The 22542-nt window shown below is 57.4% G+C and overlaps 1 protein-coding gene across 2 annotated transcripts; it reads right to left on the reverse strand.

The window, feature by feature from the left end:
• Window positions 1–1115: 1115 nt before the first annotated feature.
• On the reverse strand, window positions 1116–20098 carry RRM1 (ribonucleotide reductase catalytic subunit M1). 2 transcript variants are annotated; one of them, XM_039704325.1, is made up of 19 exons: window positions 19994–20098; window positions 18717–18805; window positions 17056–17233; window positions 16521–16621; window positions 15859–15918; window positions 15124–15163; window positions 13871–14033; window positions 12616–12757; window positions 11940–12023; window positions 11516–11677; window positions 10930–11009; window positions 10196–10397; window positions 9390–9539; window positions 8184–8405; window positions 5920–5996; window positions 4920–5055; window positions 3765–3860; window positions 2639–2827; window positions 1116–1941 (listed from the first exon to the last, which is right to left on the reverse strand). In XM_039704325.1, the coding sequence occupies exons 1-19, from the start codon at window positions 20010–20012 to the stop codon at window positions 1753–1755; spliced, it is 2379 nt and encodes a 792-aa protein (XP_039560259.1). In that variant the 5' UTR covers window positions 20013–20098; the 3' UTR covers window positions 1116–1752. The 2 variants fall into 2 exon arrangements, with proteins under 2 accessions (XP_039560259.1, XP_039560258.1); XM_039704324.1 differs by lacking the exon at window positions 5920–5996 and adding an exon at window positions 7300–7376.
• Window positions 20099–22542: the final 2444 nt, after the last annotated feature.

Below are 22542 nucleotides of genomic sequence, written 5' to 3' on the forward strand. Positions count from 1 at the left end.
CAGCCCCCGGTACCGGCACCGGGACAGAACCGGGACAGAACCGAAACCGGGACAGAACCGGGACAGAACCGGGACAGAACCGAAACCGGGACAGAACCGGGACAGAACCGGGACAGAACCGGCACCGGGACAGAACTGCAGCACCCGGCACCGGGACAGAACCGGGACAGAACCGAAACCGGGACAGAACCGGGACAGAACCGGGACAGAACCGAAACCGGGACAGAACCGGGACAGAACCGGGACAGAACCGGCACCGGGACAGAACTGCAGCACCCGGCACCGGCACCGGGACAGAACCGGGACAGAACCGGCACCGGGACAGAACTGCAGCACCCGGCACCGGGACAGAACCGGGACAGAACCGGGACAGAATCAGCACCGGGGCTGAGAGCCGGGACAGAAGCAGGCCCAGCCGGGGGGCTTTCCCTCTGCTCCTGTCCCTGTCCCGTTCCCTGGGAGCAGAGCCCAGCTCCTGCTGTCCCCTGTGCAGGAGCTGTGCAGAGGGACAGTGGCTCCATGTCCCCTCATTCCAGGAGCTGTGCAGAGGGACAGTGTCCCCGTGTCCCCTCATGCCAGGAGCTGTGCAGAGGGGCAGTGGCTCCATGTCCCCTCATTCCAGGAGCTGTGCAGAGGGGCAGTGTCCCCGTGTCCCCTCATGCCAGGAGCTGTGCAGAGGGGCAGTGTCCCCGTGTCCCCTCATGGCAGGAGCTGTGCAGAGGGACAGTCCCCATGTCCCCGAGGACAGCAGCCCAGGAGCCCCAGCACGACCCTGTGAGCACAGATGCCCCATGTCCATCCTCACCAGGAGTGTTCCCAGCAGCACCAGCCATTCCTTTGCCATTCCACGTTTTATTGAGCTTGGACTCGGGGGGGTGTGGCTCACGAGTTCAATAAATACTGCAGAACTGCCTGAAGCCCCACCGAGTTCGAGCACAGAGCGAGCACAGGAGCAGTAAATTGATACGAGGTTTAAAAAATCTAAGAACTACCTGGAGGGGAGGAACGGAGCTCCCTGAAAAAGAGATGGCAGGGGACCTTCACCAGTGGCATGTGGCACCTGACCCGTGGCCAAGGACAGCGCTGGCCCCCCTGCCAGGAAACTGCCTGAGCAATTAGGATCAAATTAGTGAATTTATTGCAGGACAGAATGCAGGGCAGCAGCTCTGCCGTTCCTGGCCCCACTGGAGGACACAGCCAGTGCCAGGCCCTGCCCTGGCCAGCTGAAGGAGCAGAGCCCAGGGAGCACCACCCTCCCACCCATCTGCTCCTTCCCAAGGCGTTCTGGAAAGGCCAGAGCAGGGACAAGAGGGGGAGCAGCAGTGGGACAAGGAGGCTGTGGCAGGGTGGGGACACTGCAGGTGTGTCAGTGCTGTGCCCTGTGTCCTGGCAGGCCCTGAACACACCTGCCCTGGGGGGCTCCCAGCCAAGGGAAGGGACCAGCCAGGTGTGCTGCTCCACCTGGCACACGAGGAGCAGTCTTTGCTGACTGCAAGGCACAGTCTGGAGCACCCAGGACACACCTGAGTGGCACCAGCACCTCCCTGTCCCCGCTGCCACCCGCAGGGCTCCATGCAAGGCCACGCCAGAGCACTGAAACCCCTGGGAAGCCCAGCTACTACAGCTATGCCCACCCCATCCCTGTGGATGGGGAAGCTCACCCCCCTCCCAGCCCCAGCCCCAGCCCCAGCATCCTCACGCTGTTGCAGATGCTCCTGTCCCAGCAGCTCTGCCACAGCCGTGGGTGATCCCTTAGGAGCCACACATCAGGCACTCCTCCCTGTTCTCCAGGGAGCACACCATGGCTGCCTTGTTCCTCTCCTTCTCCTCCTCCTCCCTGGACGCCTTCTCCCGCTCCCGCAGCTTCTCCTTGTTCAGGGTGAACTGGATGGGGTTGGCAGCCGGCTTCGTGCGCAGGTAGTACATGCCAGTCTTCAGGCCCTGGGGACACGGAGCCTCAGCAGCCACCCCCAGGGCTGGGACAGTGCAGAGCAGCACCCCCAGCTCTGGGGACAGTGCACAGCAGCACCCCCAGCTCTGGGGACAGTGCAGAGCAGCACCCCCAGCTCTGGGGACACTCCACAGCAGCATCCCCAGCTCTGGGACAGTGCAGAGCAGCACCCCCAGCTCTGGGGACACTCCAGTGCAGCCACCGCAAGCCCGGGGGACACCCCACAGCAGAACCCCCAGTGGGGACACTCCAGTGCAGCACCCCCAGCTCTGGGGACACTCCAGTGCAGCACCCCCAGCTCTGGGGACACTCCAGTGCAGCACCCCCAGCTCTGGGGACACTCCAGGGGCAAACAGGATTCTTGGAAGGAATCAGCCTTCCAAGAATTAGTGAGACCAACCTGCTGTACCAGAACTTAGCAGTCCCTGTGTGCCAAAGTTGCCAGGCCCCATTTGTTGGGAACAAGCCCTCAATAGCAGGTAATGCTCCTGGTTTTGGGAATGATGCCCCATTCTAGGGAAGGAGCCCAAATAATCCCAGTTGATGCCTCATTTTGGGGACACAACCCCAATAATGCCAGCTGGTGCCCCGTTCTGGGGAAGGAGCCCCAGCAATGCCAGCTGGTGCCCTGCTCGTGGGGAAGGAGCCCCAGCAATGCCAGCTGGTGCCCCTGGTGCCCAGCTGTACCTGTTTCCAGCCATAGAAGTGCATGCTGGTGAGCTTCCCATAGTTGGGCTCAGCAATGTGGATGTTCAGGGACTGGCTCTGGTCAATGAAGGCCCCTCTGTCTGCAGCCATCTTCAGGATGGTTTTTTGGGAGATCTCCCACACGGTCTTGTAGAGCTGCTTCAGGTCATCAGGAATCTCAGGGATGTTCTGGAAGAACAGGAGGAGTTTTGCAGGGTGGAAAGCACTGACTGCCCAGATTCCCTGTTTATAACATGGAATTCTTCAGTGATTGCCAGGGCTCCAGCAATCCTGACTGCAACTGAGGCCTGTTCAGCTGAGTCCAAACACAGAATCCCAGACTGGTTTGGGTCTGGAGGAACCTTAAAGTTCACCTCATCCCACCCCTGCCATGGCAGTGACACCACCCACTGTGCCAGGCTGCTCAGCCCCAGTGTCCAGCCTGGCCTTGGGCACTGCCAGGGATCCAGGGGCAGCCCCAGCTGCTCTGGGCACCCTGTGCCAGCCCTGCCCACCCTGCCAGGGAACAAATCCTGCCCAAAATTCCATCCTCTGGCAGTGGGAAGCCATGCCCTGTGTCCTTCTGCCCTTCCATCCCCTGTAAACTGTCTCTCTCCATGTTTCCTGTTGGCTCCTTCAGGCCCTGGAAGGCCACAATCAACCACCCTGGAGCTTTCCCCATGCTGAACAATCCCAGTTCTCTCAGCCCTTCCTTGCAGGAGTGGTGCTCCATCCCTCTGATAGCTTGGTGGCCTCCTCTGCACATCCTGTGTCTGTGAGCACCAAGCACACCTGCAAACACCCTCAGCTCCCCCTCAGCAGTTACATGTGGGCAGGCTGCAGAGCAGGGAAAGGCTCTTCCCCAGAGGTGCTGGCACTGCCCAGGGAATGGGCACGGCCCCGAGGCTGCCAGAGCTCCAGGAGCCTTTGGCCAGCGCTGCCAGGGGTGCCCAGGCTGGGCTTGGGGGCTCTGGGCAGGGCAGGGCTGGCACTGGGGGGTCCCTCCAGCTCAGGACATTCCATGATACTCCCTGCTATGAAAGCAGCCCTTCATCAGCTTGCTGCTGAGTGGGAGGGCAGAAGGAGAGGACGTGCCTGGCAGAACCCCTGCCCTGCTGCCCTGTACCTGGATGGAGCCGTTGTGGGCGATGATCTGGTTCTTCATCTCCTCGTTCCACAGGCCCCTCTCTGTGAGATCCTTCAGCAGGTGGGGATTCACAACCTGGGAGGGGCAGAAGCCAAAGGTTTTTAAATGGTTGAACAAGATCCTGCACATTCCTGACAGACCCTCACCCTGGAAGGGTGCCAGCCAGGCTGGACAGGCTTTGAGCAGCCTGGGGCAGGGGAAGGGGTCCCTGGAATTACATGATCTCTAAGGGCCCTCCAAACCATTCTGGGATTCTGCTGGGCATGGCAAATTACAAGGGGGCTGTATGGAGCTGCTCTGCATGAGGAACTCCAAAAGATGGGGAAAGGAAAAGGGAAAAGGGCCTTGCTGTCACAGGGCCACTGGCCACAACCTGAGTTCCTAAAGATGGGTGTGAACAATCAAGACTGATGTGAGGAGGGGAAAGAACACAACAGGGGCAGGCTGAGTACTGGGAAGAAAACACAGCCCCCTTTTCCTGCTGGGGCTGGGGTCCCTGTCCCCCAGCCCTACACAGGGAGGCAGGGCAGTGATCCTCCTGTTCCACCTCCCCACTCCTGTCTGGGGTGATCCTGCAGCCAGGAGGAATGGGGAGCACTGAGACACCTCAGAGGGTAGAGACTGAGACAGCCCAGGAGGAATGGGGAGCACTGAGACACCCCACACCTCCCAAACAGGGACAGCCTCCCCTTGTCTCCACAGGGGTCTTTGCTAACTCCAGTCTCCAGAACCAAACTTGTTCACTCCCTTTCCTGACTGACAGACCCCCCTGAGCCTCTGGAGCTCTTCCATGGCCCCTTCAGACCCCTGAGTGCTTCACAGCTCGTGCTCAGGACCCTGGTCTCAGCTACTCTTCCCGTGTCCCCCCATGACATCACCACCCCCCTCAGCAGTTATTCCTGCAGCCCATCCTGAGGCCCCACAAAGGCTTTTCCCAGACAAAAGCAGCACTTGTTTATCATTTCACCTGTTCCCTGGTGACTGTGGGACACACAGAGCTGGGTTCCTGCAGCACCCAGTGCTCCAGGTGCCCTTGGTGCTTGGGCACAAGCATCAGGCTGACCTGAGCCCCCGGGTGTGAGGCCTCCCCTTGTGTTCCTCAGTGATAAAAAGGCAGGAAAGAGCAAAGCTCACCTGGAACTCCCCCGAGAGGACCCTGCGTGTGTAGATGTTGCTGGTGTAGGGCTCGATGGACTCGTTGTTGCCCAGGATCTGGGCAGTGGAGGCCGTGGGCATGGGGGAAATGAGGAGGCTGTTCCTGACACCGTACCTGGGGACAACAGGCAAGGTCAGGGAGCTGCAGCCAAGGGACACGGGACAGGAAAGAGCCAGGAGCAGCAGGGACAGGGAAATCTGGGATAACCTGCAAGGCCTCACATCAGCCACAGGGAAAGGGAAGCACCACTGAACTGCACTGTGGCTCAAGTGCAAGTGGAATTAGGGGCTTTGCTGCTCTCACCCCTCATCAGAGGCTTTCCCAAATGGCTCAGTCGTGGGTGGGGGGCAGGGAAGAAATCTGCCAGGCACTGCACGATCCACAGCCCTGAGGCAGAACTGAACCAGAGCCCTTGAAGAGGCTGAAACCTCTCCACACACAGGACAGGGGACAGATTTACCACGTTTAAAAATTACAGCCAAGCAGCCAGAATGAGCCCATGACAGGCACTCCACACCTCAGTGATTCCTGTCTTCAGGATGTTCAAGGCTCAGCTTTTCCCTGGCAGCAAAGTCAGCTCAGGGCTCACTCCTCACTACGTTTGTTTAATGGGAACACAAATCCTCCTGCTGGATGCATCCAAAATGGAATCAGAGCTCAGCTAAAGCAGGACAGCGAGGGTGGGCTCCTCAGCCTTGGAAGGACAAAAAGGGAAGAAAGCCACCCAAAAAACAGCTCAGAGGAAAGATCTGCTGGGCTGGGGCTGTTTTCACACTTGGACCCTGCCTTTAGCTCTCAGTAGACAGAACATATCAAATCCATGACAAAGCCAGGGTGGATGGGGCTGGGAGCACCCTGGGACAATGAAGGTGTCCCTGCCATGGCTGGGGTGGCACTGGATGGGCTTTGAGGTCCTTCCCACCCAACCCAGTCTGGATTTCATCTGACATCTACTACAAACCATGCAGGGTTACTCACTTGGCAATCTTCTCCTTCAAAGCCTTCCAGTCCCAAAGGTCAGAGGGGGTGACATTCCACATGTCATACTGAAGGATCTGAGGAACAGAGTTTGGTCCAAATTAGAGAGGGCACTCTTTTCTCCATGTTTTATAAACCCCTTTGGAAATGGACCTGTTGTTCCTCGTAATTCTTCTCTCCCATTAGATCTCAGTGAAGCTCTGGTATGACCTAACAAACACTTCATCTTGTGAAATCAGAGAATCCCAGAACACCCTGAGCTGGAGGGACCCCCAGGGACCCCCCCAGTGCCAGCCCTGCCCTGCCCAAACCCCCCAAGCCCAGCCTGGGCACCCCTGGCAGCGCTGGCCAAAGGCTCCTGGAGCTCTGGCAGCCTCGGGGCCGTGCCCATTCCCTGGGCAGCCTGGGCAGTGCCAGCACCTCTGGGGAAGAGCCTTTCCCTGCCCTGCAGCCTGGCCTGGCCCAGCCCCAGGCGCTCCCTGGTGCTGTCCCTGTCCCAGAGCAGAGCTGGAGCTGTCCCTGCGCTGCCCTCGGGAGGAGCTGCAGCCCCGGGGAGCTCTGCCCTCAGGCTGCTCCAGGCTGGGCTGGCCAAGGCACCTCGGGGCCCCTCCAGGCCCTTCCCCCCCCCCGTGTCCCTCCTGGGGCTCTCTCTTGCATCTCTCTGACACTGAGACACCCAGAATGTCCCCAGCACTGCAGGTGAGGCTGCCCCAGGGCAAGGCAGGATTAGGGTGCCCAGTTTTGGGATGTCCCTGAGGGGCTGGGAGGGCTCTGTTGCTGTGTCAGGCTCTGCAGCTGTGAGGGACACGTGCAGCTCCTCATAATCTAATCTGTAATTTGTCTGAATTCTGCTGCTTTGCTGCTTGTGAATTCCTAAAGTCCTTGGCTGTGCTGTGTGCTGTCTCAGGGTATTTTCTGGAACATCAGGAGCTGTCTTCAGGATGTTCAAGGCTCAGCTTTTCCCTGGCAGCAAAGTCAGCTCAGGGCTCACTCCTCACTACGTTTGTTTAATGGGAACACAAATCCTCCTGCTGGATGCATCCAAAATGGAATCAGAGCTCAGCTAAAGCAGGACAGCGAGGGTGGGCTCCTCAGCCTTGGAAGGACAAAAAGGGAAGAAAGCCACCCAAAAAACAGCTCAGAGGAAAGATCTGCTGGGCTGGGGCTGTTTTCACACTTGGACCCTGCCTTTAGCTCTCAGTAGACAGAACATATCAAATCCATAACAAAGCCAGGCTGGATGGGGCTGGGAGCACCCTGGGACAATGAAGGTGTCCCTGCCATGGCTGGGGTGGCACTGGATGGGCTTTGAGGTCCTTCCCACCCAACCCAGTCTGGATTTCATCTGACATCTACTACAAACCATGCAGGGTTACTCACTTGGCAATCTTCTCCTTCAAAGCCTTCCAGTCCCAAAGGTCAGAGGGGGTGACATTCCACATGTCATACTGAAGGATCTGAGGAACAGAGTTTGGTCCAAATTAGAGAGGGCACTCTTTTCTCCATGTTTTATAAACCCCTTTGGAAATGGACCTGTTGTTCCTCGTAATTCTTCTCTCCCATTAGATCTCAGTGAAGCTCTGGTATGACCTAACAAACACTTCATCTTGTGAAATCAGAGAATCCCAGAACACCCTGAGCTGGAGGGACCCCCAGGGACCCCCCCAGTGCCAGCCCTGCCCTGCCCAAACCCCCCAAGCCCAGCCTGGGCACCCCTGGCAGCGCTGGCCAAAGGCTCCTGGAGCTCTGGCAGCCTCGGGGCCGTGCCCATTCCCTGGGCAGCCTGGGCAGTGCCAGCACCTCTGGGGAAGAGCCTTTCCCTGCCCTGCAGCCTGGCCTGGCCCAGCCCCAGGCGCTCCCTGGTGCTGTCCCTGTCCCAGAGCAGAGCTGGAGCTGTCCCTGCGCTGCCCTCGGGAGGAGCTGCAGCCCCGGGGAGCTCTGCCCTCAGGCTGCTCCAGGCTGGGCTGGCCAAGGCACCTCGGGGCCCCTCCAGGCCCTTCCCCCCCCCCGTGTCCCTCCTGGGGCTCTCTCTTGCATCTCTCTGACACTGAGACACCCAGAATGTCCCCAGCACTGAGGTGAGGCCAGAGCAGAGCGGGACAATCCCTTCCCTCTGGGCACTGATGGTGTCCCCAGCACAGGGGTGTCCCTGCTGGCTCCAGAGCACTGCTGGCTCAGATCTGCTGCCCACAAACCATGTCCCTCAGGGCCCTGCCCCAGCCCAGGCACAGATGAGCTCCCCAGAGCTGTTCCCAGGCACTCACCCCCTTGCTGACGGGCGAGCCCTGGTAGGTATCGTAGGGGCCCTGCTCCCGGGCCAGCTCGCAGCTGGCCTCCAGGGCCCCGTAGTAGATGGTCTCAAAGATGTGCTGGTTGAGGCGCTGCGCCTCGGCGCTCTCGAAGGGGAACCTCATGAGGATGAAGGCGTCGGCCAGGCCCTGCACGCCGATGCCGATGGGCCGGTGCCGCCGGTTGGAGCGCTCGGCCTGGGGACAGACGGACACGTCAGCCCCAGCACGGCTGGGAGGGCCTCAGGCAGCCACAGCTGCTGCTGCAGCGTGCCCTGGGCCCTGCAGCAGCACCCCTGCCATCCTGGCACTGCCTGCTCAGCCCACACTGAGTTTGTCAGACTTAGCACGGCTGTGATTGTTTAACCCAGCAAGGGGAGGCAGATTTCGAAGAGAACACTCAGCACTTTCTGATAAATGAAGACATTTAACAGAGCAGAATCACAGAATCACTGAGGTTGGAAAATCCCTCAGAGCCTACCAAGTCCAACTACTCCCCAGCAGAGCCAAGGCCACCACTGACTATGTCACTATGTCCCCAGGTGCCACATCCACATGGATATTAAATCCCCTCCAGGGATGAGGACTTCACCACTGTCCTGGGCATTCCGTGCCAGAGCTGGACAGCCCTTTCCATTAAGAAATTTTTCCTAACGTTCAATTTAAACCTCCCCTGGCACAGGTCAAGGCCATTTCCTTGTGTCATTTTTCTTGTTCTCTGTGAGTTCCGTGCCAGAGCCGGACAGCCCTTTCCATTAAGAAATTTTTCCTAATGTTCAGTTTAAACCTCCCCTGGCACAGGTCAAGGCCATTTCCTTGTGTCATTTTTCTTGTTCTCTGTGAGCAGAGCCTGACCCCCACCTGGCTATCTTCTCCTGTCAGGGAGTTGTAAAACCAGCCAAAATGAGTTACATTTTCTCAGGACCTTTCCAGGATCCTTCTCTCTGTTCTTAGTGCTGGTGTGTGCTTCATGGAAACCCTCACACATGAAAAAATTCCAGTGGCAGAAGCAGAGTGGGAAGCTTTCTTACAACTGCTTCACCACGGAGCTGCTGTGGGCTGAAGCTCAGGCAGGCACTGACAGGTCCCACCTGGGAACAGGTGATTCATGGAGCTCCTCTGTGATTCCTTGTGTCCCAGACTGCTCTGGGATTGCTCTGGGCAGGACTCAGCCCTACTCACCTCTGGCACAGGGTAGTAGTTGATATCAATGATTTTGTTGAGGTTTCTGACGATGACCTTGGTGACCTCAGCCAGCTTCTTGAAGTCGTAGGTGTGCTCGGGGGTCACGTACATGTTCAGGGCAATGGAGGCCAGGTTACACACAGCCACCTGTGGGCACAGACAGGGCATCATTGGGAACGGGCCCAGAACACACAGCTCTGCCCCAAACTCACGGGAACAACCCGCCAGGGAACCTGCCAGGCTGGGAAACTGCACCCCTTGGTCCCCTGCCACGTCAGAAGTTGTGCAAGAGGTCACGACAATTCAGGAAAGTTCAGCAGAAATTGGTATGACCAGAAAGATCCGGCCCTGGTCAGTCCTACTGCCTGCAAACCATCCTTACACAGAATCCCAAAAGGGTCTGGCTTGGAAGCAATTTCTCAGCCTGGTTTGTTCCTCGCCACTTTCCCTTTGAAGGGTGTCTTGTGTCACCCCAAATCCCCCGCAGGAGTGAGTGGGAAGGGAACCCACAGTGAGTGGAAGGGCTGTGAGCACTCAGGGCAGGAGTTCCTCAGCTGCCTGCTCCCTTCCCCAAGCAACACTCAGACATATCCCAGAGGGCTGCCACAGGAGCACTGCCAGGCACAGAGCTGCCACAGGAGCACCGCAAGTAACGCTCAGAGCTGCCACAGGAGCACTGCCAGGCACAGAGCTGCCACAGGAGCACTCCCAGGCAGGCACAGAGCTGCCACAGGAGCACTGCCAGGCACAGAGCTGCCACAGGAGCACTGCCAGCCTCCCCAGCACTCCCATTCTGCACCCACCTCGTCCTTGCTGGTGTACTCCACGATCTCGGTGCACAGGTTGCTGCACTTGATGGTGCCCAGGTTCTGCTGGTTGCTCTTCCTGTTGCAGGAGTCCTTGTAGAGCATGTAGGGGGTGCCAGTCTCCGTCTGGGACTCGATGATGGCGTACCAGAGCTGCTGGGCCTTCACCACCCTGCGCACGCGGCCCTGCCGCTCGTAGCTGCACACACAGGGAGCCCCGTCAGCCCCAGCCCAGACAGCAGGGAAAGGCCTCTGAGCTCCTGGGGCTGGGGCAGCCTCCTCCCTGCTGAGCCCTGCACGGGGAGCCCTCACAGCAGGGAGCAGCGCTGCCTCGATTGAGGGAATCAGTGTTTCACCAAGCAGCCACATCAGTGCCACACACAGCCATGGATGGGGATTGCTCCAGGGTGTCCCCCTAACAGGGACACTGTCCGCAGTGTTTCACCAAGCAGCCACAGAGCAGTGCCACATACAGCCATTGGGGATTGCTCCAGGGTGTCCCCCTAACAGGGACACTGTCCCTCCAAATGGTCATTCACCACAGCTCCACCCTGACAGGCCACAGTGTGAAGGACACAGCCCCATCCTCACGTTTTTATCAATCTGACAATGAGCCCAGTGGCCACCTCTGAGCCCTTCCCACAAAGTTGTGCCATGGCCCCAGATCCTACAGGACACGGGCAGCTCTGGGAGAGCATGGCACCCCTCACAGGCCTGCTCACTCTTCTTACCTCTCATAGAGCTTCTCAAATTCCTCTCCCCAGACATCATCCAGGCCAGGACACTCATTTGGGCACATTAAGGACCAGTCCTGTACAGGGGAAAAATATTCAGAGGAAATCTTTAGGCACTCTGTTAATTAAAGCTGTGGCCACCCCATCCCTGGAAGTGTCCCAGGCCAGCCTGGATGGGGTTTGGAGCAATCTGGGACAGTGGAAGATGTCTCTGCCCACAGCAGAGAGTGGCACTGGATGACTTTTAAGGTCTCTCCCAAGCCAGTCTGGGATTCTGTGAAATACAAGCAGGCATAAGAACAATTTACTGAGAAAATGTTGATGCCTTAAGGAAACCCCAGAGTCAAAACAGCCCAAGAGTCCAAGAACAAATCATGGGCTGTAAGATTAAGCCCTGAAGCAAAACATGGAGCTGGAGCTCCACGTGCACAGCCAAGTTCTCAAACAAGGTGCAGCAGCTCCTCCAGAAAGGTCCTGGAAGGAACAAGGAGCAAAGCAGCTCTGCAGCCCTTGCTGAGCTCCTTCAGGGCTGCTCACCTGCTCCTCCACCACCAGACCTTTTCTGCACCAGCCAAGTTCTCACCTGGTTGGTTTCCACTCTCTTCATGAAGAGATCAGGGATCCAGAGTGCAAAGAACAGGTCCCTGGCTCGCTGCTCTTCTTTCCCTGTGTTCTTCTTCAAGTCCAGGAACTCAAAGATGTCCAAGTGCCACGGCTCCAGGTAGATGGCAAAAGCCCCAGGTCTCTGGGACACGGAACACAATCTGGATCAGAACAAACTGTCCTTGGAAAGAAACCTCCTGCCCTGCTCCTGAGTGCCCATAACACCCCAAACCAGCTGGGAACTGGGGGGCAGCACCAGGCACCGACACAAGGGGGAAATGCCCTTTTGTGATTATGTGCCACCCAGAACCCCTCCATCAGCTCCCTGATGTTCATGGGACAGCCCCTGCCAGCGTGGAAGCTCTCCATTGCCCAGGCTCCCTTCTGGAGCTCATTTAAGGTACCTTGTTTCCCCCCTGATCCACGTAGCGGGCGGTGTTGTTGTAGACCCTCAGCATGGGAACGAGCCCGTTGGAATTCCCGTTTGTCTGCAGAGGCACAGGAAAACCATCAGCAAAGGCAACTCCCTGCAGGGGCTGGCCTGCACGTCCTGTGGGTCCTTCCCCAGGCTGCAGAGCTCTTCCACTGATCACCACCAATTATTTCTAATTATTTCTTCCCCACACTTTTTATGACAAAAATGTATGTATCAGCCACATGTCCCAGAGTTAATAAATGTCCCTCCTAACTTCTTTCCTCTAAAGGCTTGCAGGGTTTACACAGACTGTGACCAGAAATCCCAAACACACATCCATGGAAGGTCTGGGGCAATTAGAGACACAGAAAGGCAAAGGGCTAGTGCACAAGTCTCTGGGTATATTCCTAGGCTGCTAACAGACAAACACTGGAATTGTCTGACCAAACTCTGGAATCAGATCCTCTTTTTGGAAGGGTTTCTATGAGGAAGCCAAAACACTGATGAAAACCAACCTCCCTGCCTTGGGCCAAGGGATGACTGAGGGAGGCTCAGTGCTGTGTGAACTGAGAGAGAGGCAGCACTGGTCTGGCATGTCCTGGGAGCAGCAGCAGTGTCCTGTGCTGTCCTGGGCTGGGGTGACTCAGACAGGGACAGACACTCACCCCAGCAATGTAGCTGCCCGTGGCACGGATGCAGCTCACAGCAAGGCCAATGCCCCCAGCAGACTTGGAGATGAGGGCACACTGCTTCAGGGTGTCGTAGATGCCCTCAATGCTGTCATCCTTCATGCACAGCAGGAAGCAGCTGGAGGAAACAAATGCTTTCAGCAAAGATGGAAGGAAAAGTCACAAGTGTTTCATCAGGCTGCAAAACCCAGGGCAAACATGGGAGCTTTATCATGCTCCACAAAGCAATCCCACAGGTGTGCAATAAAGGACAAAACAGAAAACATCGTGAGCAGTACTTGTACTGATGATACCTCTGCTACCAAACATTTTTGATCATAGAATTGTGGAACACCCTGAGCTGGAAGGGACCCACAAGGATCAGAACCCAATTTATGGTCCTGCACAATCCCAGCCTGGGCACTCCTGGCAGCGCTGGCCAAAGGCTCCTGGAACTCTGGCAGCCTCGGGGCCGTGCCCATTCCCTGGGCAGCCTGGGCAGTGCCAGCAGCCTCTGAGGGAAGAACCTTTTCCCACTACATTGATACAAACCTTTATAAAAATATAATCCTTTTGCTGATATATACAGTATCAAAAACCTATCAGTTATGCTTGCCTGATACACAATCCCACCCTGGGCACCCCTGGCAGCGCTGGCCAAAGGCTCCTGGAGCTCTGGCAGCCTCGGGGCCGTGCCCATTCCCTGGGCAGCCTGGGCAGTGCCAGCAGCCTCTGAGGGAAGAACCTTTTCCCACTACATTGATACAAACCTTTATAAAAATATTATCCTTTTCCTAATATAGATAGTATCAAAAACCTATCAGTTATGCTTGCCTGATATATATAATATCAAAAACCTATCAGTTATGCTTACCTGATAAATATTATATCAAAAACCTATCAGTTATGCTTGCCTGATACATATGATATCAAAAACCTATCCGTTATACTTGCTGCCTTTAGGAAACAACCATGAGGATTCATTTGGTAACCTGCAGCAGACTGTGCACATCTGGAACTTTCCTATATCATACAGCCACTCAAAGGTTTCCAGTATGTCCAGAGTTGACAGAAACCTGGGCATTTTCCCCCAAGACAACTAAAAGTTGACAGCAGCTGCTCAAAACACCACAAAACACGCGCGGGAACTCAGCTGCTCGTTTCAGAGGCTGTGCACGTGTCTCCCTGGAGCAGATGAGATCCCCAAGGCTGTCCCTGAGGCAGGGAGCCCTGGGCAGAGAGAGGAGAGCACCTGGAGAGCTGGGGGCGGTTGGTGCCCGCGTTGAAGAGCGTGGGCGAGGCGTGCGTGAACCAGCGCTCCGAGAGCAGGTTGTAGGTCTCGATGGCGGCGTCGATGTCGGCCTTGTGGATGCCCACGGCCACCCTCATCAGCATGTGCTGGGGACGCTCAGCAACTGCAGGGACACACAGCCACGAGCTCCATGGGCTGGGCTGGGAGGGACCGAAATCCCACCCAGTGCCACCCTGCCATGGCGGGACACCTCCCACTGTGCCAGGCTGCTCCAGCCCCAGTGCCCAGCCTGGCCTTGGGCACTGCCAGGGATCCAGGGGCAGCCCCAGCTGCTCTGGCAATTCCATCCCAGCCCCTGCCCACCCTAGGGCAGGAAATTGTTCCTAATATCTGATCTAAACCTGTAATTTTTCAGTTTGGAAGCCATTCCCTGTGTGCTGTCCCTGCATCCCCTGGAAATTGTCTCTCTCCAGCTTTCCTGGGGCTCCTGCAGGCCCTGCAAGGCCACCCTGAGCTCAGCCCAAAGCTTCTCCTGTGCAGGTGAACAATGCCAGCTGTGCCAGCCTTTGCTGCCAGCAGAGCTGCTCCATCCCTCTGCTCATCCTGGAGCCTCCTCTGGGCTCTCTGCAGCAGCTCCAGCTCCTCCTGTGCTGGGGCAGGGCTGGGACAGCTCTCAGGTGGGCTCTCACCTGAGGGGGCACAGGGACACAGTCCCAAAACCTTTCCTGCTGCCCACACTGGAATGTGCTCAGGAATTTTGGGATGCCAAGGCACATGGCTGGGGCATGCCCAGCCCCTCACCCACCAAGCAAACCCAGAAAGGCAGGGAGGAAGAAGACTCCATGTGACAATCCCAGGGTCTCGGCAGCAAGCTCCAAACGCTGCAGTGGGACACTGGGGTAGGAATTCTCCAGCCCAACTCCTGCCCAGAGAGCACCAGGCCTGCTTATTCAGGACTTCATCCCATCAGGCTGTGAAAAACTCAAGGAACAATCTGCTCCAATGCTCAGCTGCTCTCATGGAGCAGGGAAAAAGCCCCCAGCTGTACTGACAGTTAAATTCAATCAAATATACACTCCAGAATCCAACTGTGTTTCAGCTTTATGATATTATAATTAATCTCTGACCCTTCTGGTATCCCAGGATATCAAAGCCAAGGGCCTGCATCACTGGCAGCACAGTACCTAAACTTAGCTTTAATTTAAATTAACTCAAATTTTTAAGAAGTGCTCAGCACTAGGAACAGCCCTTACCTTTGGAGTTGATTTTCAGCAAGTAGGAGCGCTCCAAAGTCTTTAAAAGAGAGGATGGATTTTAGCAGACAGGCAGATTTGAATTTTTTTAAAAACCCTGTTAACTCCAAACTCATTCCAGCCATCTCCACACCCTTCATCCCAGGCTCTACCACCCCTGCACTCTGCTGCTCCTCTCTTTATTAGCTTAATTAGGTGATTAATGACTGAAAATGCACAGGGCCAAGGGAAGATTGCAGCACTGCTTTGGATTACAGAGTGTGGAGCACAGCAGGAAGTTCCACACTGTCCTGAACCCACGGGAGCTCTCTGGAGTCCCCTGAGCCCTAAACCTGAGCCAGCCCCAAACCCCAGCAGCACAGCTGGGCTGGTGTGGGGCAGCAGAGCAGCCCCTGGGTGCTGTGGGGAGGATAAATGTGTGGGATGACACCCCAAGAGAACTGCTCCACTGAACAATGGCAACACCAAAAATCCCTTCTTTGGCTGAGGATTAGAGTATTTCCTTCAGGAATGGCATCCAACAACACCCACTGTGAAACCCAGCCCAACAGTTAAAATATTCCAGCAGCAAGAGAGCTCCATGACTCATCCCACTGGCAGCTGCTTAGTGCAGGTGCCCTTCACCTCCACAGCCCCACAGATGTCCCACCCCCCTGTGCCCCTTTGCCCCAGCCCAGATGATTCCACAAGCATTCCCATCCTTCCCAACAGGCCCAGGAGCAATGTGCTCTTTACCTTAAAGCCAAAGTAGTTGTAGGAGAAGTCTCTGTCGTAGATGATGGCAGAGTTCAGGCGCTGGCAGGAAATAACAAAATTGGCTTTTACAAGGTGTAACAAAGTTATTTACACCTGCTGGCATTCCTGGCCCCAAAGCTCTGTGTGAGGGGCACCAGAGCACAGGAATGAAGCGGGAACAGCACCTCCCTCCAAACAACAAAAGAACAGCTTCAACAAACTTTTTTTCACTCTGTTTTTGGCTGAACTTACTGAAATCTGATTGGACAACAAGAAACAAAATACAGAACCAAAGGGCAGAAGGAACTTCCTGGTCCGAACACAGACCTGGAATGACCTGGAAACTAAACCAAATTCACTTCTCTGCCTCCTGTGCTGCCTCACTTGGCCCCAGCACAAGGTACTTCTTCTCAAATTAATTACTTGTGCTGATCATGGCAGTGGGAGCATCCAAGAAACCAAATTTTACTACAAAAACATCCATAGAGGAAGAAAACTCCTACATCTCCTCTTACACTCTCCACAAATGCCCTGCACCGGTTTCTGTGTTGGCATTTTACCCTAAACAAACATGGCTTGCTTAAAAAATAAGAAAAGCAAATTATTTAAGCGTTCAAAATTCAGTGCAATAGTTCAGAAGTGAAAAGAACCCCAGTACTTACATCCTTGTTGGCCAGAACTATGTCTAGAGTCTCTTTGGAGATCATTGGGGAGTGCTTCCCGTTGTGAGGGTTGATGTAAGTGTAGAGATCCTCCATCACATCTGTGAGGGAAAGGGATGTGAGCAGGACATGTCCAGGCCCATCCCTGCAGCACGCAGCACTGGGATTCAGGGACGGGCAAGGCAGGAAAGCCCTTGGAAATAAAATATACCCTCCAGCCCCTCAAACACACAGCTGCTCAGCACTGCCAACCTCAACAATCCACTCGCACAAATTCTGTCAAAACCCCACTGCAAAAAGTAACACATGGGGAGGAAAGTGGGTACAACCTGATCTCAATCCATCACATTTTTCACCCCGCCATTTCTACAACTGCTTTTCACAAGCCAGGCAATTCCACTTGCCTTGGGAAACCCGTGGGTTTCACCTCCACGGCACTTGCAGCCAGCCTGGGCCCCCAGGATCTCCCAGCTGGGAGATTTCCCCATTTCAGTGGCCCAAACCTCTCCCCCAGCAGCTGGAGGCGTTCACCCACCGCTGAAGACCTTCTTGGTCTCCTTGTGCAGGTTGGAGACGGCGATGCGGGCGGCCAGGATGGCGTAGTCGGGGTGCTTGGTGGTCAGCGTGGCCGCGGTCTCTGCGGCCAGGGTGTCCAGCTCCACCGTGGTGACCCCGCTGTAGAGCCCCTGGATCACCTTCATGGTGATCTGTGCCTGCAGGAGGGAAATGCCCCAGCTCAGGAGCCCCAGTGCTCAGGGCGATCCGGAGCCTGCAGCACCGCTGGCTGGGCGGGAGGAGGAGAGCAAACTGGGGCAGCAGGCTGGGACAGCTGGGAATGCTCCTGGACACACACTGGGGACAAGGCTGGAGGGACTGGCACAGGGAATGGCTGCCAGTGCCAGAGGGCAGCGATGGATGGGAGACTGGCAATGAGGAATTGTTCCCTGGCAGGGTGGGCAGAGTCTGGGATGGAATTCCCAGAGCAGCTGGGGCTGCCCCTGGATCCCTGGCAGTGCCCAAGGCCAGGCTGGACACTGGGCTTGACACTGGAAGGTGTCCCTGCCATGGCAGGTTGGCACTGGGTGGCCTTGAAAGCTCATTCCAACCCAACCCCTGCTGGGATTCTGTGTAGGGGTGGCTTCCAAGCAGTAGGATTGACTGGTCTCTACTGAACCTCTGTGAACTGTTGCTACTCTTGCACAACTCATGGAATTTACAACCTTGCAGGGATGATTAACACAGGATTTGGGACGGCTGCTGCTGGCCCAGGAAGCTTCTGGAACAAGCAGATCCAAGTCCCAAAGGACAAACTGAGCTCCAGGGGAAGAGGTCACACACGACTGCAGAATAAATAAGGATTCAGGGGCACAAGGAGGCAGGAGGACTTGGAATTTCACTTCTGTCCTCAGCATCAACTCCCAGCCACTGGGGACAAGTCAGGCACTTCATGCTGTGGTCACCAGGTCACCAGTGTCCTCCTCCTGCCATCCATCCCAAAGACTTTTGGGTACAGGACCAATGGCAACTGTTTGATGGGTGGAATTTCAGACAGGAGAATGGATCATGACAACCTGGGAGATGGGAAGAGCCTTAACTGGTGACTCCAAATGGCCAGACTGGGTCTGAAACCTGCATAAAAATCTCACAGCCACCAGTGCATCCAGCGGGAAGTCACCCCGGGCACAGGCTTTGGAAGGAGAAGCCTCCATGAGTGGGATCAATGCCCACCCCAAATCAGCTCAGAACACCAAGCAGGGATGTGGCAATGGCAGGGAATTCTGTCCTGCTGTTTGACTTCCACGGGGCATTGCTCCAGCTTTGCAGACTGGCACTGGGAGCAACCTACCAAATCCAAAATATGGGAACTGGAGCAACACAGCTCGTTTTTTAAACTACCAGGGGCCCAATGGCTTCCCCAAGGTTTGAGAAGAAAGGGATCCCTGGCAGGGAGAGGGGATTTTCCCCTCCACAGTCTCTGCACCTGGGAAGCAAAACCCCTCAGAGCACAAACAATTGCAACAAACCCATTTTGGGTGTGTTTCCAAGAGTTCAGGGAGTCACAGAGCATCCTGAGCGGGAGGGGACCCCCGGGATCCCCAAAGCCAAGCCGGGACACCCCGGGAATTCCTGCCCGGGTCCCCAGCCCGCTCTTGCCCAGGAGAGGAGGGGGCAGGCAGGGGCAGGCGGGGCACTCACGGGATCCACGAAGTCGGCGTTGAGGCCATAGCAGAGCTTCTGGATGCGCGAGGTGATCTTGTCAAACATGACCCGCTCCTGGCGCCCGTCTGCGACACGGACAGGGAGACAGTGGGACAGGGAGGGACAGTGGGACAGGGAGAGACAGCGGGACAGGGAGAGACAGTGGGACAGGGAGGGACAGTGGGACAGGGAGGGACAGTGGGACAGGGAGGGACAGTGGGACAGGGAGGGACAGCGGGACAGGGAGAGACAGCGGGACAGGGAGAGACAGAGCGGGACAGGGAGAGACAGTGGGACAGGGAGAGACAGTGGGACAGGGAGAGACAGGATGGAACAGCCCAGGAGAGAACAGAACAGAGCACTGCTGCTCAGTCACACCAGCACTGCCCCAGTAAGAACTAGTTTAGTACAGAATGCCCCTCCCGGTCAGCCAGTGCAGCCCCAGTAAGAACCGGTCCAGCACAGAACACCCCTGCCCAGGCCCACCAGCGCAACCCCAGTAAGAACCAGTTCAGCACCCAAGACCCCAGCCCAGCCCCTCCCGTGGGGGAATTCAGGGTGGGAATCACCAGGGACAGCCTGCTTGGGTGGGCACAAGGGAAGGGGAGGCTCCCCCTCCCCCCCAAGGATCCCCACCTAAAACTGCACCAACCCAATTCCCAGGGTGGGGACCCGGCTGAGGGTCACCCCCACCCCAGCCTGGGGACCCCTCCCCTGGCCCAGCACCCCTGGGATCAAAAGAGGGGCAGACCAAGCCAAAGCTCCTGCCAGGGGACCCAAAGCAAAGCAGAGGTCTCACTCCTGGTGTCTGGGGGGAGCTCTCTCACCCCGGGCTCCCCCAAAGCTGAGGGGAGCCCCTCTGCTCCCAGCGGCTGCCATCGGGGCTGGGGGGATCCCATCCTCCCATGGAGCACAGGGGGCACCCCTCTGCTCCCTGCGGCTCCATCAGGGGACCCCCAAAGCCAAGGGGCGTCTCACCCCCTCACAACAAGGCACCCCCAAAGCTGAGGGGGACCCATCCCCCCGTGCCATGAGGGACCGTCCCAAAACGGGGCCATTCCCATCTGCTCACCCGGGGACCCCAAAGCACAGGAACCCCAGAACGGGGCAGGGATTCCCCCTCAGGTGCCACGAGGGACCCCTCAAGCCGAGGGGTCCCGTGCCCACACCGGGGGTGCCCTGGGCAGGGCAGAGCCCCCCATCCCCGACACTCAGGGCAGCGGGGCGCTCCCTCCCCGGCCCGCCGGCACCCCCGGGCCGGGGGGAGCGCTCACCCCGCTTCACGACGTGCATGGTGGCGGCGGGTGCCCCTCAGTCCCTCGGTGTCCCTCAGCGTCCCTCGGTCCCTCTCGGAGCCTCCGCGCCCGCCGCTTCCCGCGCCCGCCGCGCGCGCCCCGCCCCGCTGAGGCGCCCGCCGCCATCTTGCCTGAGGGCACGGCTCACTGCCTCGCCCCTTGCCGCCCCGCCCGGCTCCCGGCGCTGCCTGTGGCCGCGGGCGGACACCAATCCCGGCCCTCATCCCGATATTGTCCCCGCTTTCCCCCCCGGGGATCGCCCCCGCCGCCGGGGAACACGGCGGATCCTGCCCGCTTCAAAGATGGCGGCGCCTGCGCTCCCCCCTCCCCGCCGGGGGAGGAGCCGGAGGGACGGGACGGGGCTGAGGGCGCCAAAGACAGAGCCCGCCAAGGGACAAAACACCTCGCCTGAAACGCCAAAACAGTAACTGTGTTAAATTTAATTATTCTGAATCAAGGCCCGCGTGCGAAATGTGTGATTAAACTTTGGGTCTCGGTGCCCAGGGAGGGGGTGGGGTGCCCGTCCCTGGAGGTGCCCAAGGAACGACTGCACAGGAACAAGCTGAGGCCCTGCCGCCCTGCCCTCGGTCTGTGGACCCAGGGCACAGGAGCAGTGGGGAAGGAGCTGAAATTACAGAAACTTCTCTCCCAAAAGCAGCAGAGCTGCACCTGCAGAGCCTCCAGGCCTGGGACACCAACAGCAGGAGCACCTGGAGCTGCTGGGAGAGCCCAGAGGAGCCTGGAGCCAGGCTGGGAGAGCAGGGGGGGCTCCCCTGGAGAGGAGAAGCTCCAGGAGAGCTCAGAGCCCCTGGCAGGGCCTGAAGGGGCTCCAGGAGAGCTGCAGAGGGACTGGGGACAAGGCCTGCAGGGACAGCACCCAGGGAATGGCTGCCAGTGCCAGAGGGCAGCAATGGATGGGATCTTGGCAATGAGGAATTGTTCCCTGGCAGGGTGGGCAGGGCTGGCCCAGGGTGCCCAGAGCAGCTGGGGCTGCCCCTGGATCCCTGGCAGTGCCCAAGGCCAGGCTGGGCACTGGGGCTGGAGCAGCCTGGCACAGGGAAGGTGTCCCTGCCCTGGCAGGATGGGATTTAAGGTCCCTCCCAACCCATTCCCGTGGATCTCCCGGTCCCGTGAGGGCTCCGGGAAGCACCAAAGCCCTGCTGAGGTTCCTGTGCAGAACCCAGCCCCAAACTCCATCAGTTCCTCTCCATCCTGCTCCGAGTGTCCTGTGGCACTGGGGAGCCCAGGCTGGCAGGGAGCACCTCCTGTCCGTGGGGTGCAGCCTCTGAGGTGCCCCCTCCCCACACGCTGGGCTTTGCTCCATGGCAGGGCAGGGAGCCATCAGCCCTTGGGCTGAGGCTGGTCCCGAGGGGCTCACAGAGACATCCCGGGCCTCAAAGGCGCTGGAAATTCCAGTTTTTATTGCTCGTGGATGAGGTGAGGGCGTTGGTGCCGTTCAGATTCCAAGCCAAATTCCCACCCACTGGGGGTTCCAGGTGAGCCTGGTCCTGCTCAGAGTGTCCCCCCCTCAAAGATGGGGCACAGGGAATGCCTGGAACTGACCAGGAAAGGGGAGTAAAGCTGGGCTGCTGCCTGCTTTACTGGAAAAGGGCCTGCAGAAGGAAAAAATCCCAAATGGTGAATTTCGGGGGAGAAAAATTGGGGGAAAAATGGAGAAAATATGGGGAAAAATGGTGAAAATAGGTGAAAAAATTACCTAAAATGGAGAAAACTGGGCTAAATTCACCAAATGGTGAATTTCTGGGGAGAAAAATGGGGAAATTGGGGGAAAAAATTGTGACAATGTGGGGAAAATTGGTGAAAATATGTGAAAAAATTATCTAAAAATTGAGAAAATTGGGTTAAAATGGCCTGAAATGACCCAAAATCGACCTCAAGCCCAGCTCCCCCACCCTCACTGTGGAGAAGTTGAATTTCTGGGGAGAAAAATGGAGAAAAAATGGGAAAATTTGGCAAAAAAAGGGAAAAAATGAAGGAAATTTGGGTAAAAATGGTGAAAATCGGTGAAAAAAATGGCCTAAAAATGGAGAAAATGGGATTAGAAACAACCCCAAGCCTACAGAAGGAAGATAATCCCAAAAGGCATGTTGGGCTGGCTGGAGCCCGAGCTGCACTCACAGATGTTTGCCCTTCCTTGGTGTGCTGAGCCCTGTCTGGGTGTGCTGAGCCCCTCCTGGGTGTGCTGAGCCATTCCCGGGTGTGCTGAGCCCAGCCCGGGTGTGCTGAGCCCCTCCTGGGTGTGCTGAGCCCAGCCCGGGTGTGCTGAGCCCAGCCTGGGTGTGCTGAGCCCGGCCTGGGTGTGCTGAGCCCCTCCTGGGTGTGCTGAGCCCAGCCCGGGTGTGCTGAGCCCTCCTGGGTGTGCTGAGCCCAGCCCTGGGTGTGCTGAGCCCCTCCTGGGTGTGCTGAGCCCAGCCCGGGTGTGCTGAGCCCTCCTGGGTGTGCTGAGCCCCTCCTGGGTACCCTGACCCTGCCTGTTATCCTGAGCCCGCTGGAGGTGCTCTGGATGC

This window comes from Passer montanus, unplaced genomic scaffold (assembly GCF_014805655.1).
Source record: "Passer montanus isolate IOZ18808 unplaced genomic scaffold, ASM1480565v1 scaffold171, whole genome shotgun sequence".
NCBI lineage: Eukaryota > Metazoa > Chordata > Aves > Passeriformes > Passeridae > Passer > Passer montanus.

Bases quoted from the DNA above. Each gene is read 5' to 3' on its own strand.
- RRM1 (XM_039704325.1), bottom strand. The intron at 14,034-15,123 runs GTAAGGGCTGTT...GTGTCCCTGCAG, and splicing joins GCTGAAAATCAACTCCAAAG to TTGCTGAGCGTCCCCAGCAC. The intron at 8,406-9,389 runs GTGAGTAGGGCT...GTCTGTCCCCAG, and splicing joins ACTACTACCCTGTGCCAGAG to GCCGAGCGCTCCAACCGGCG.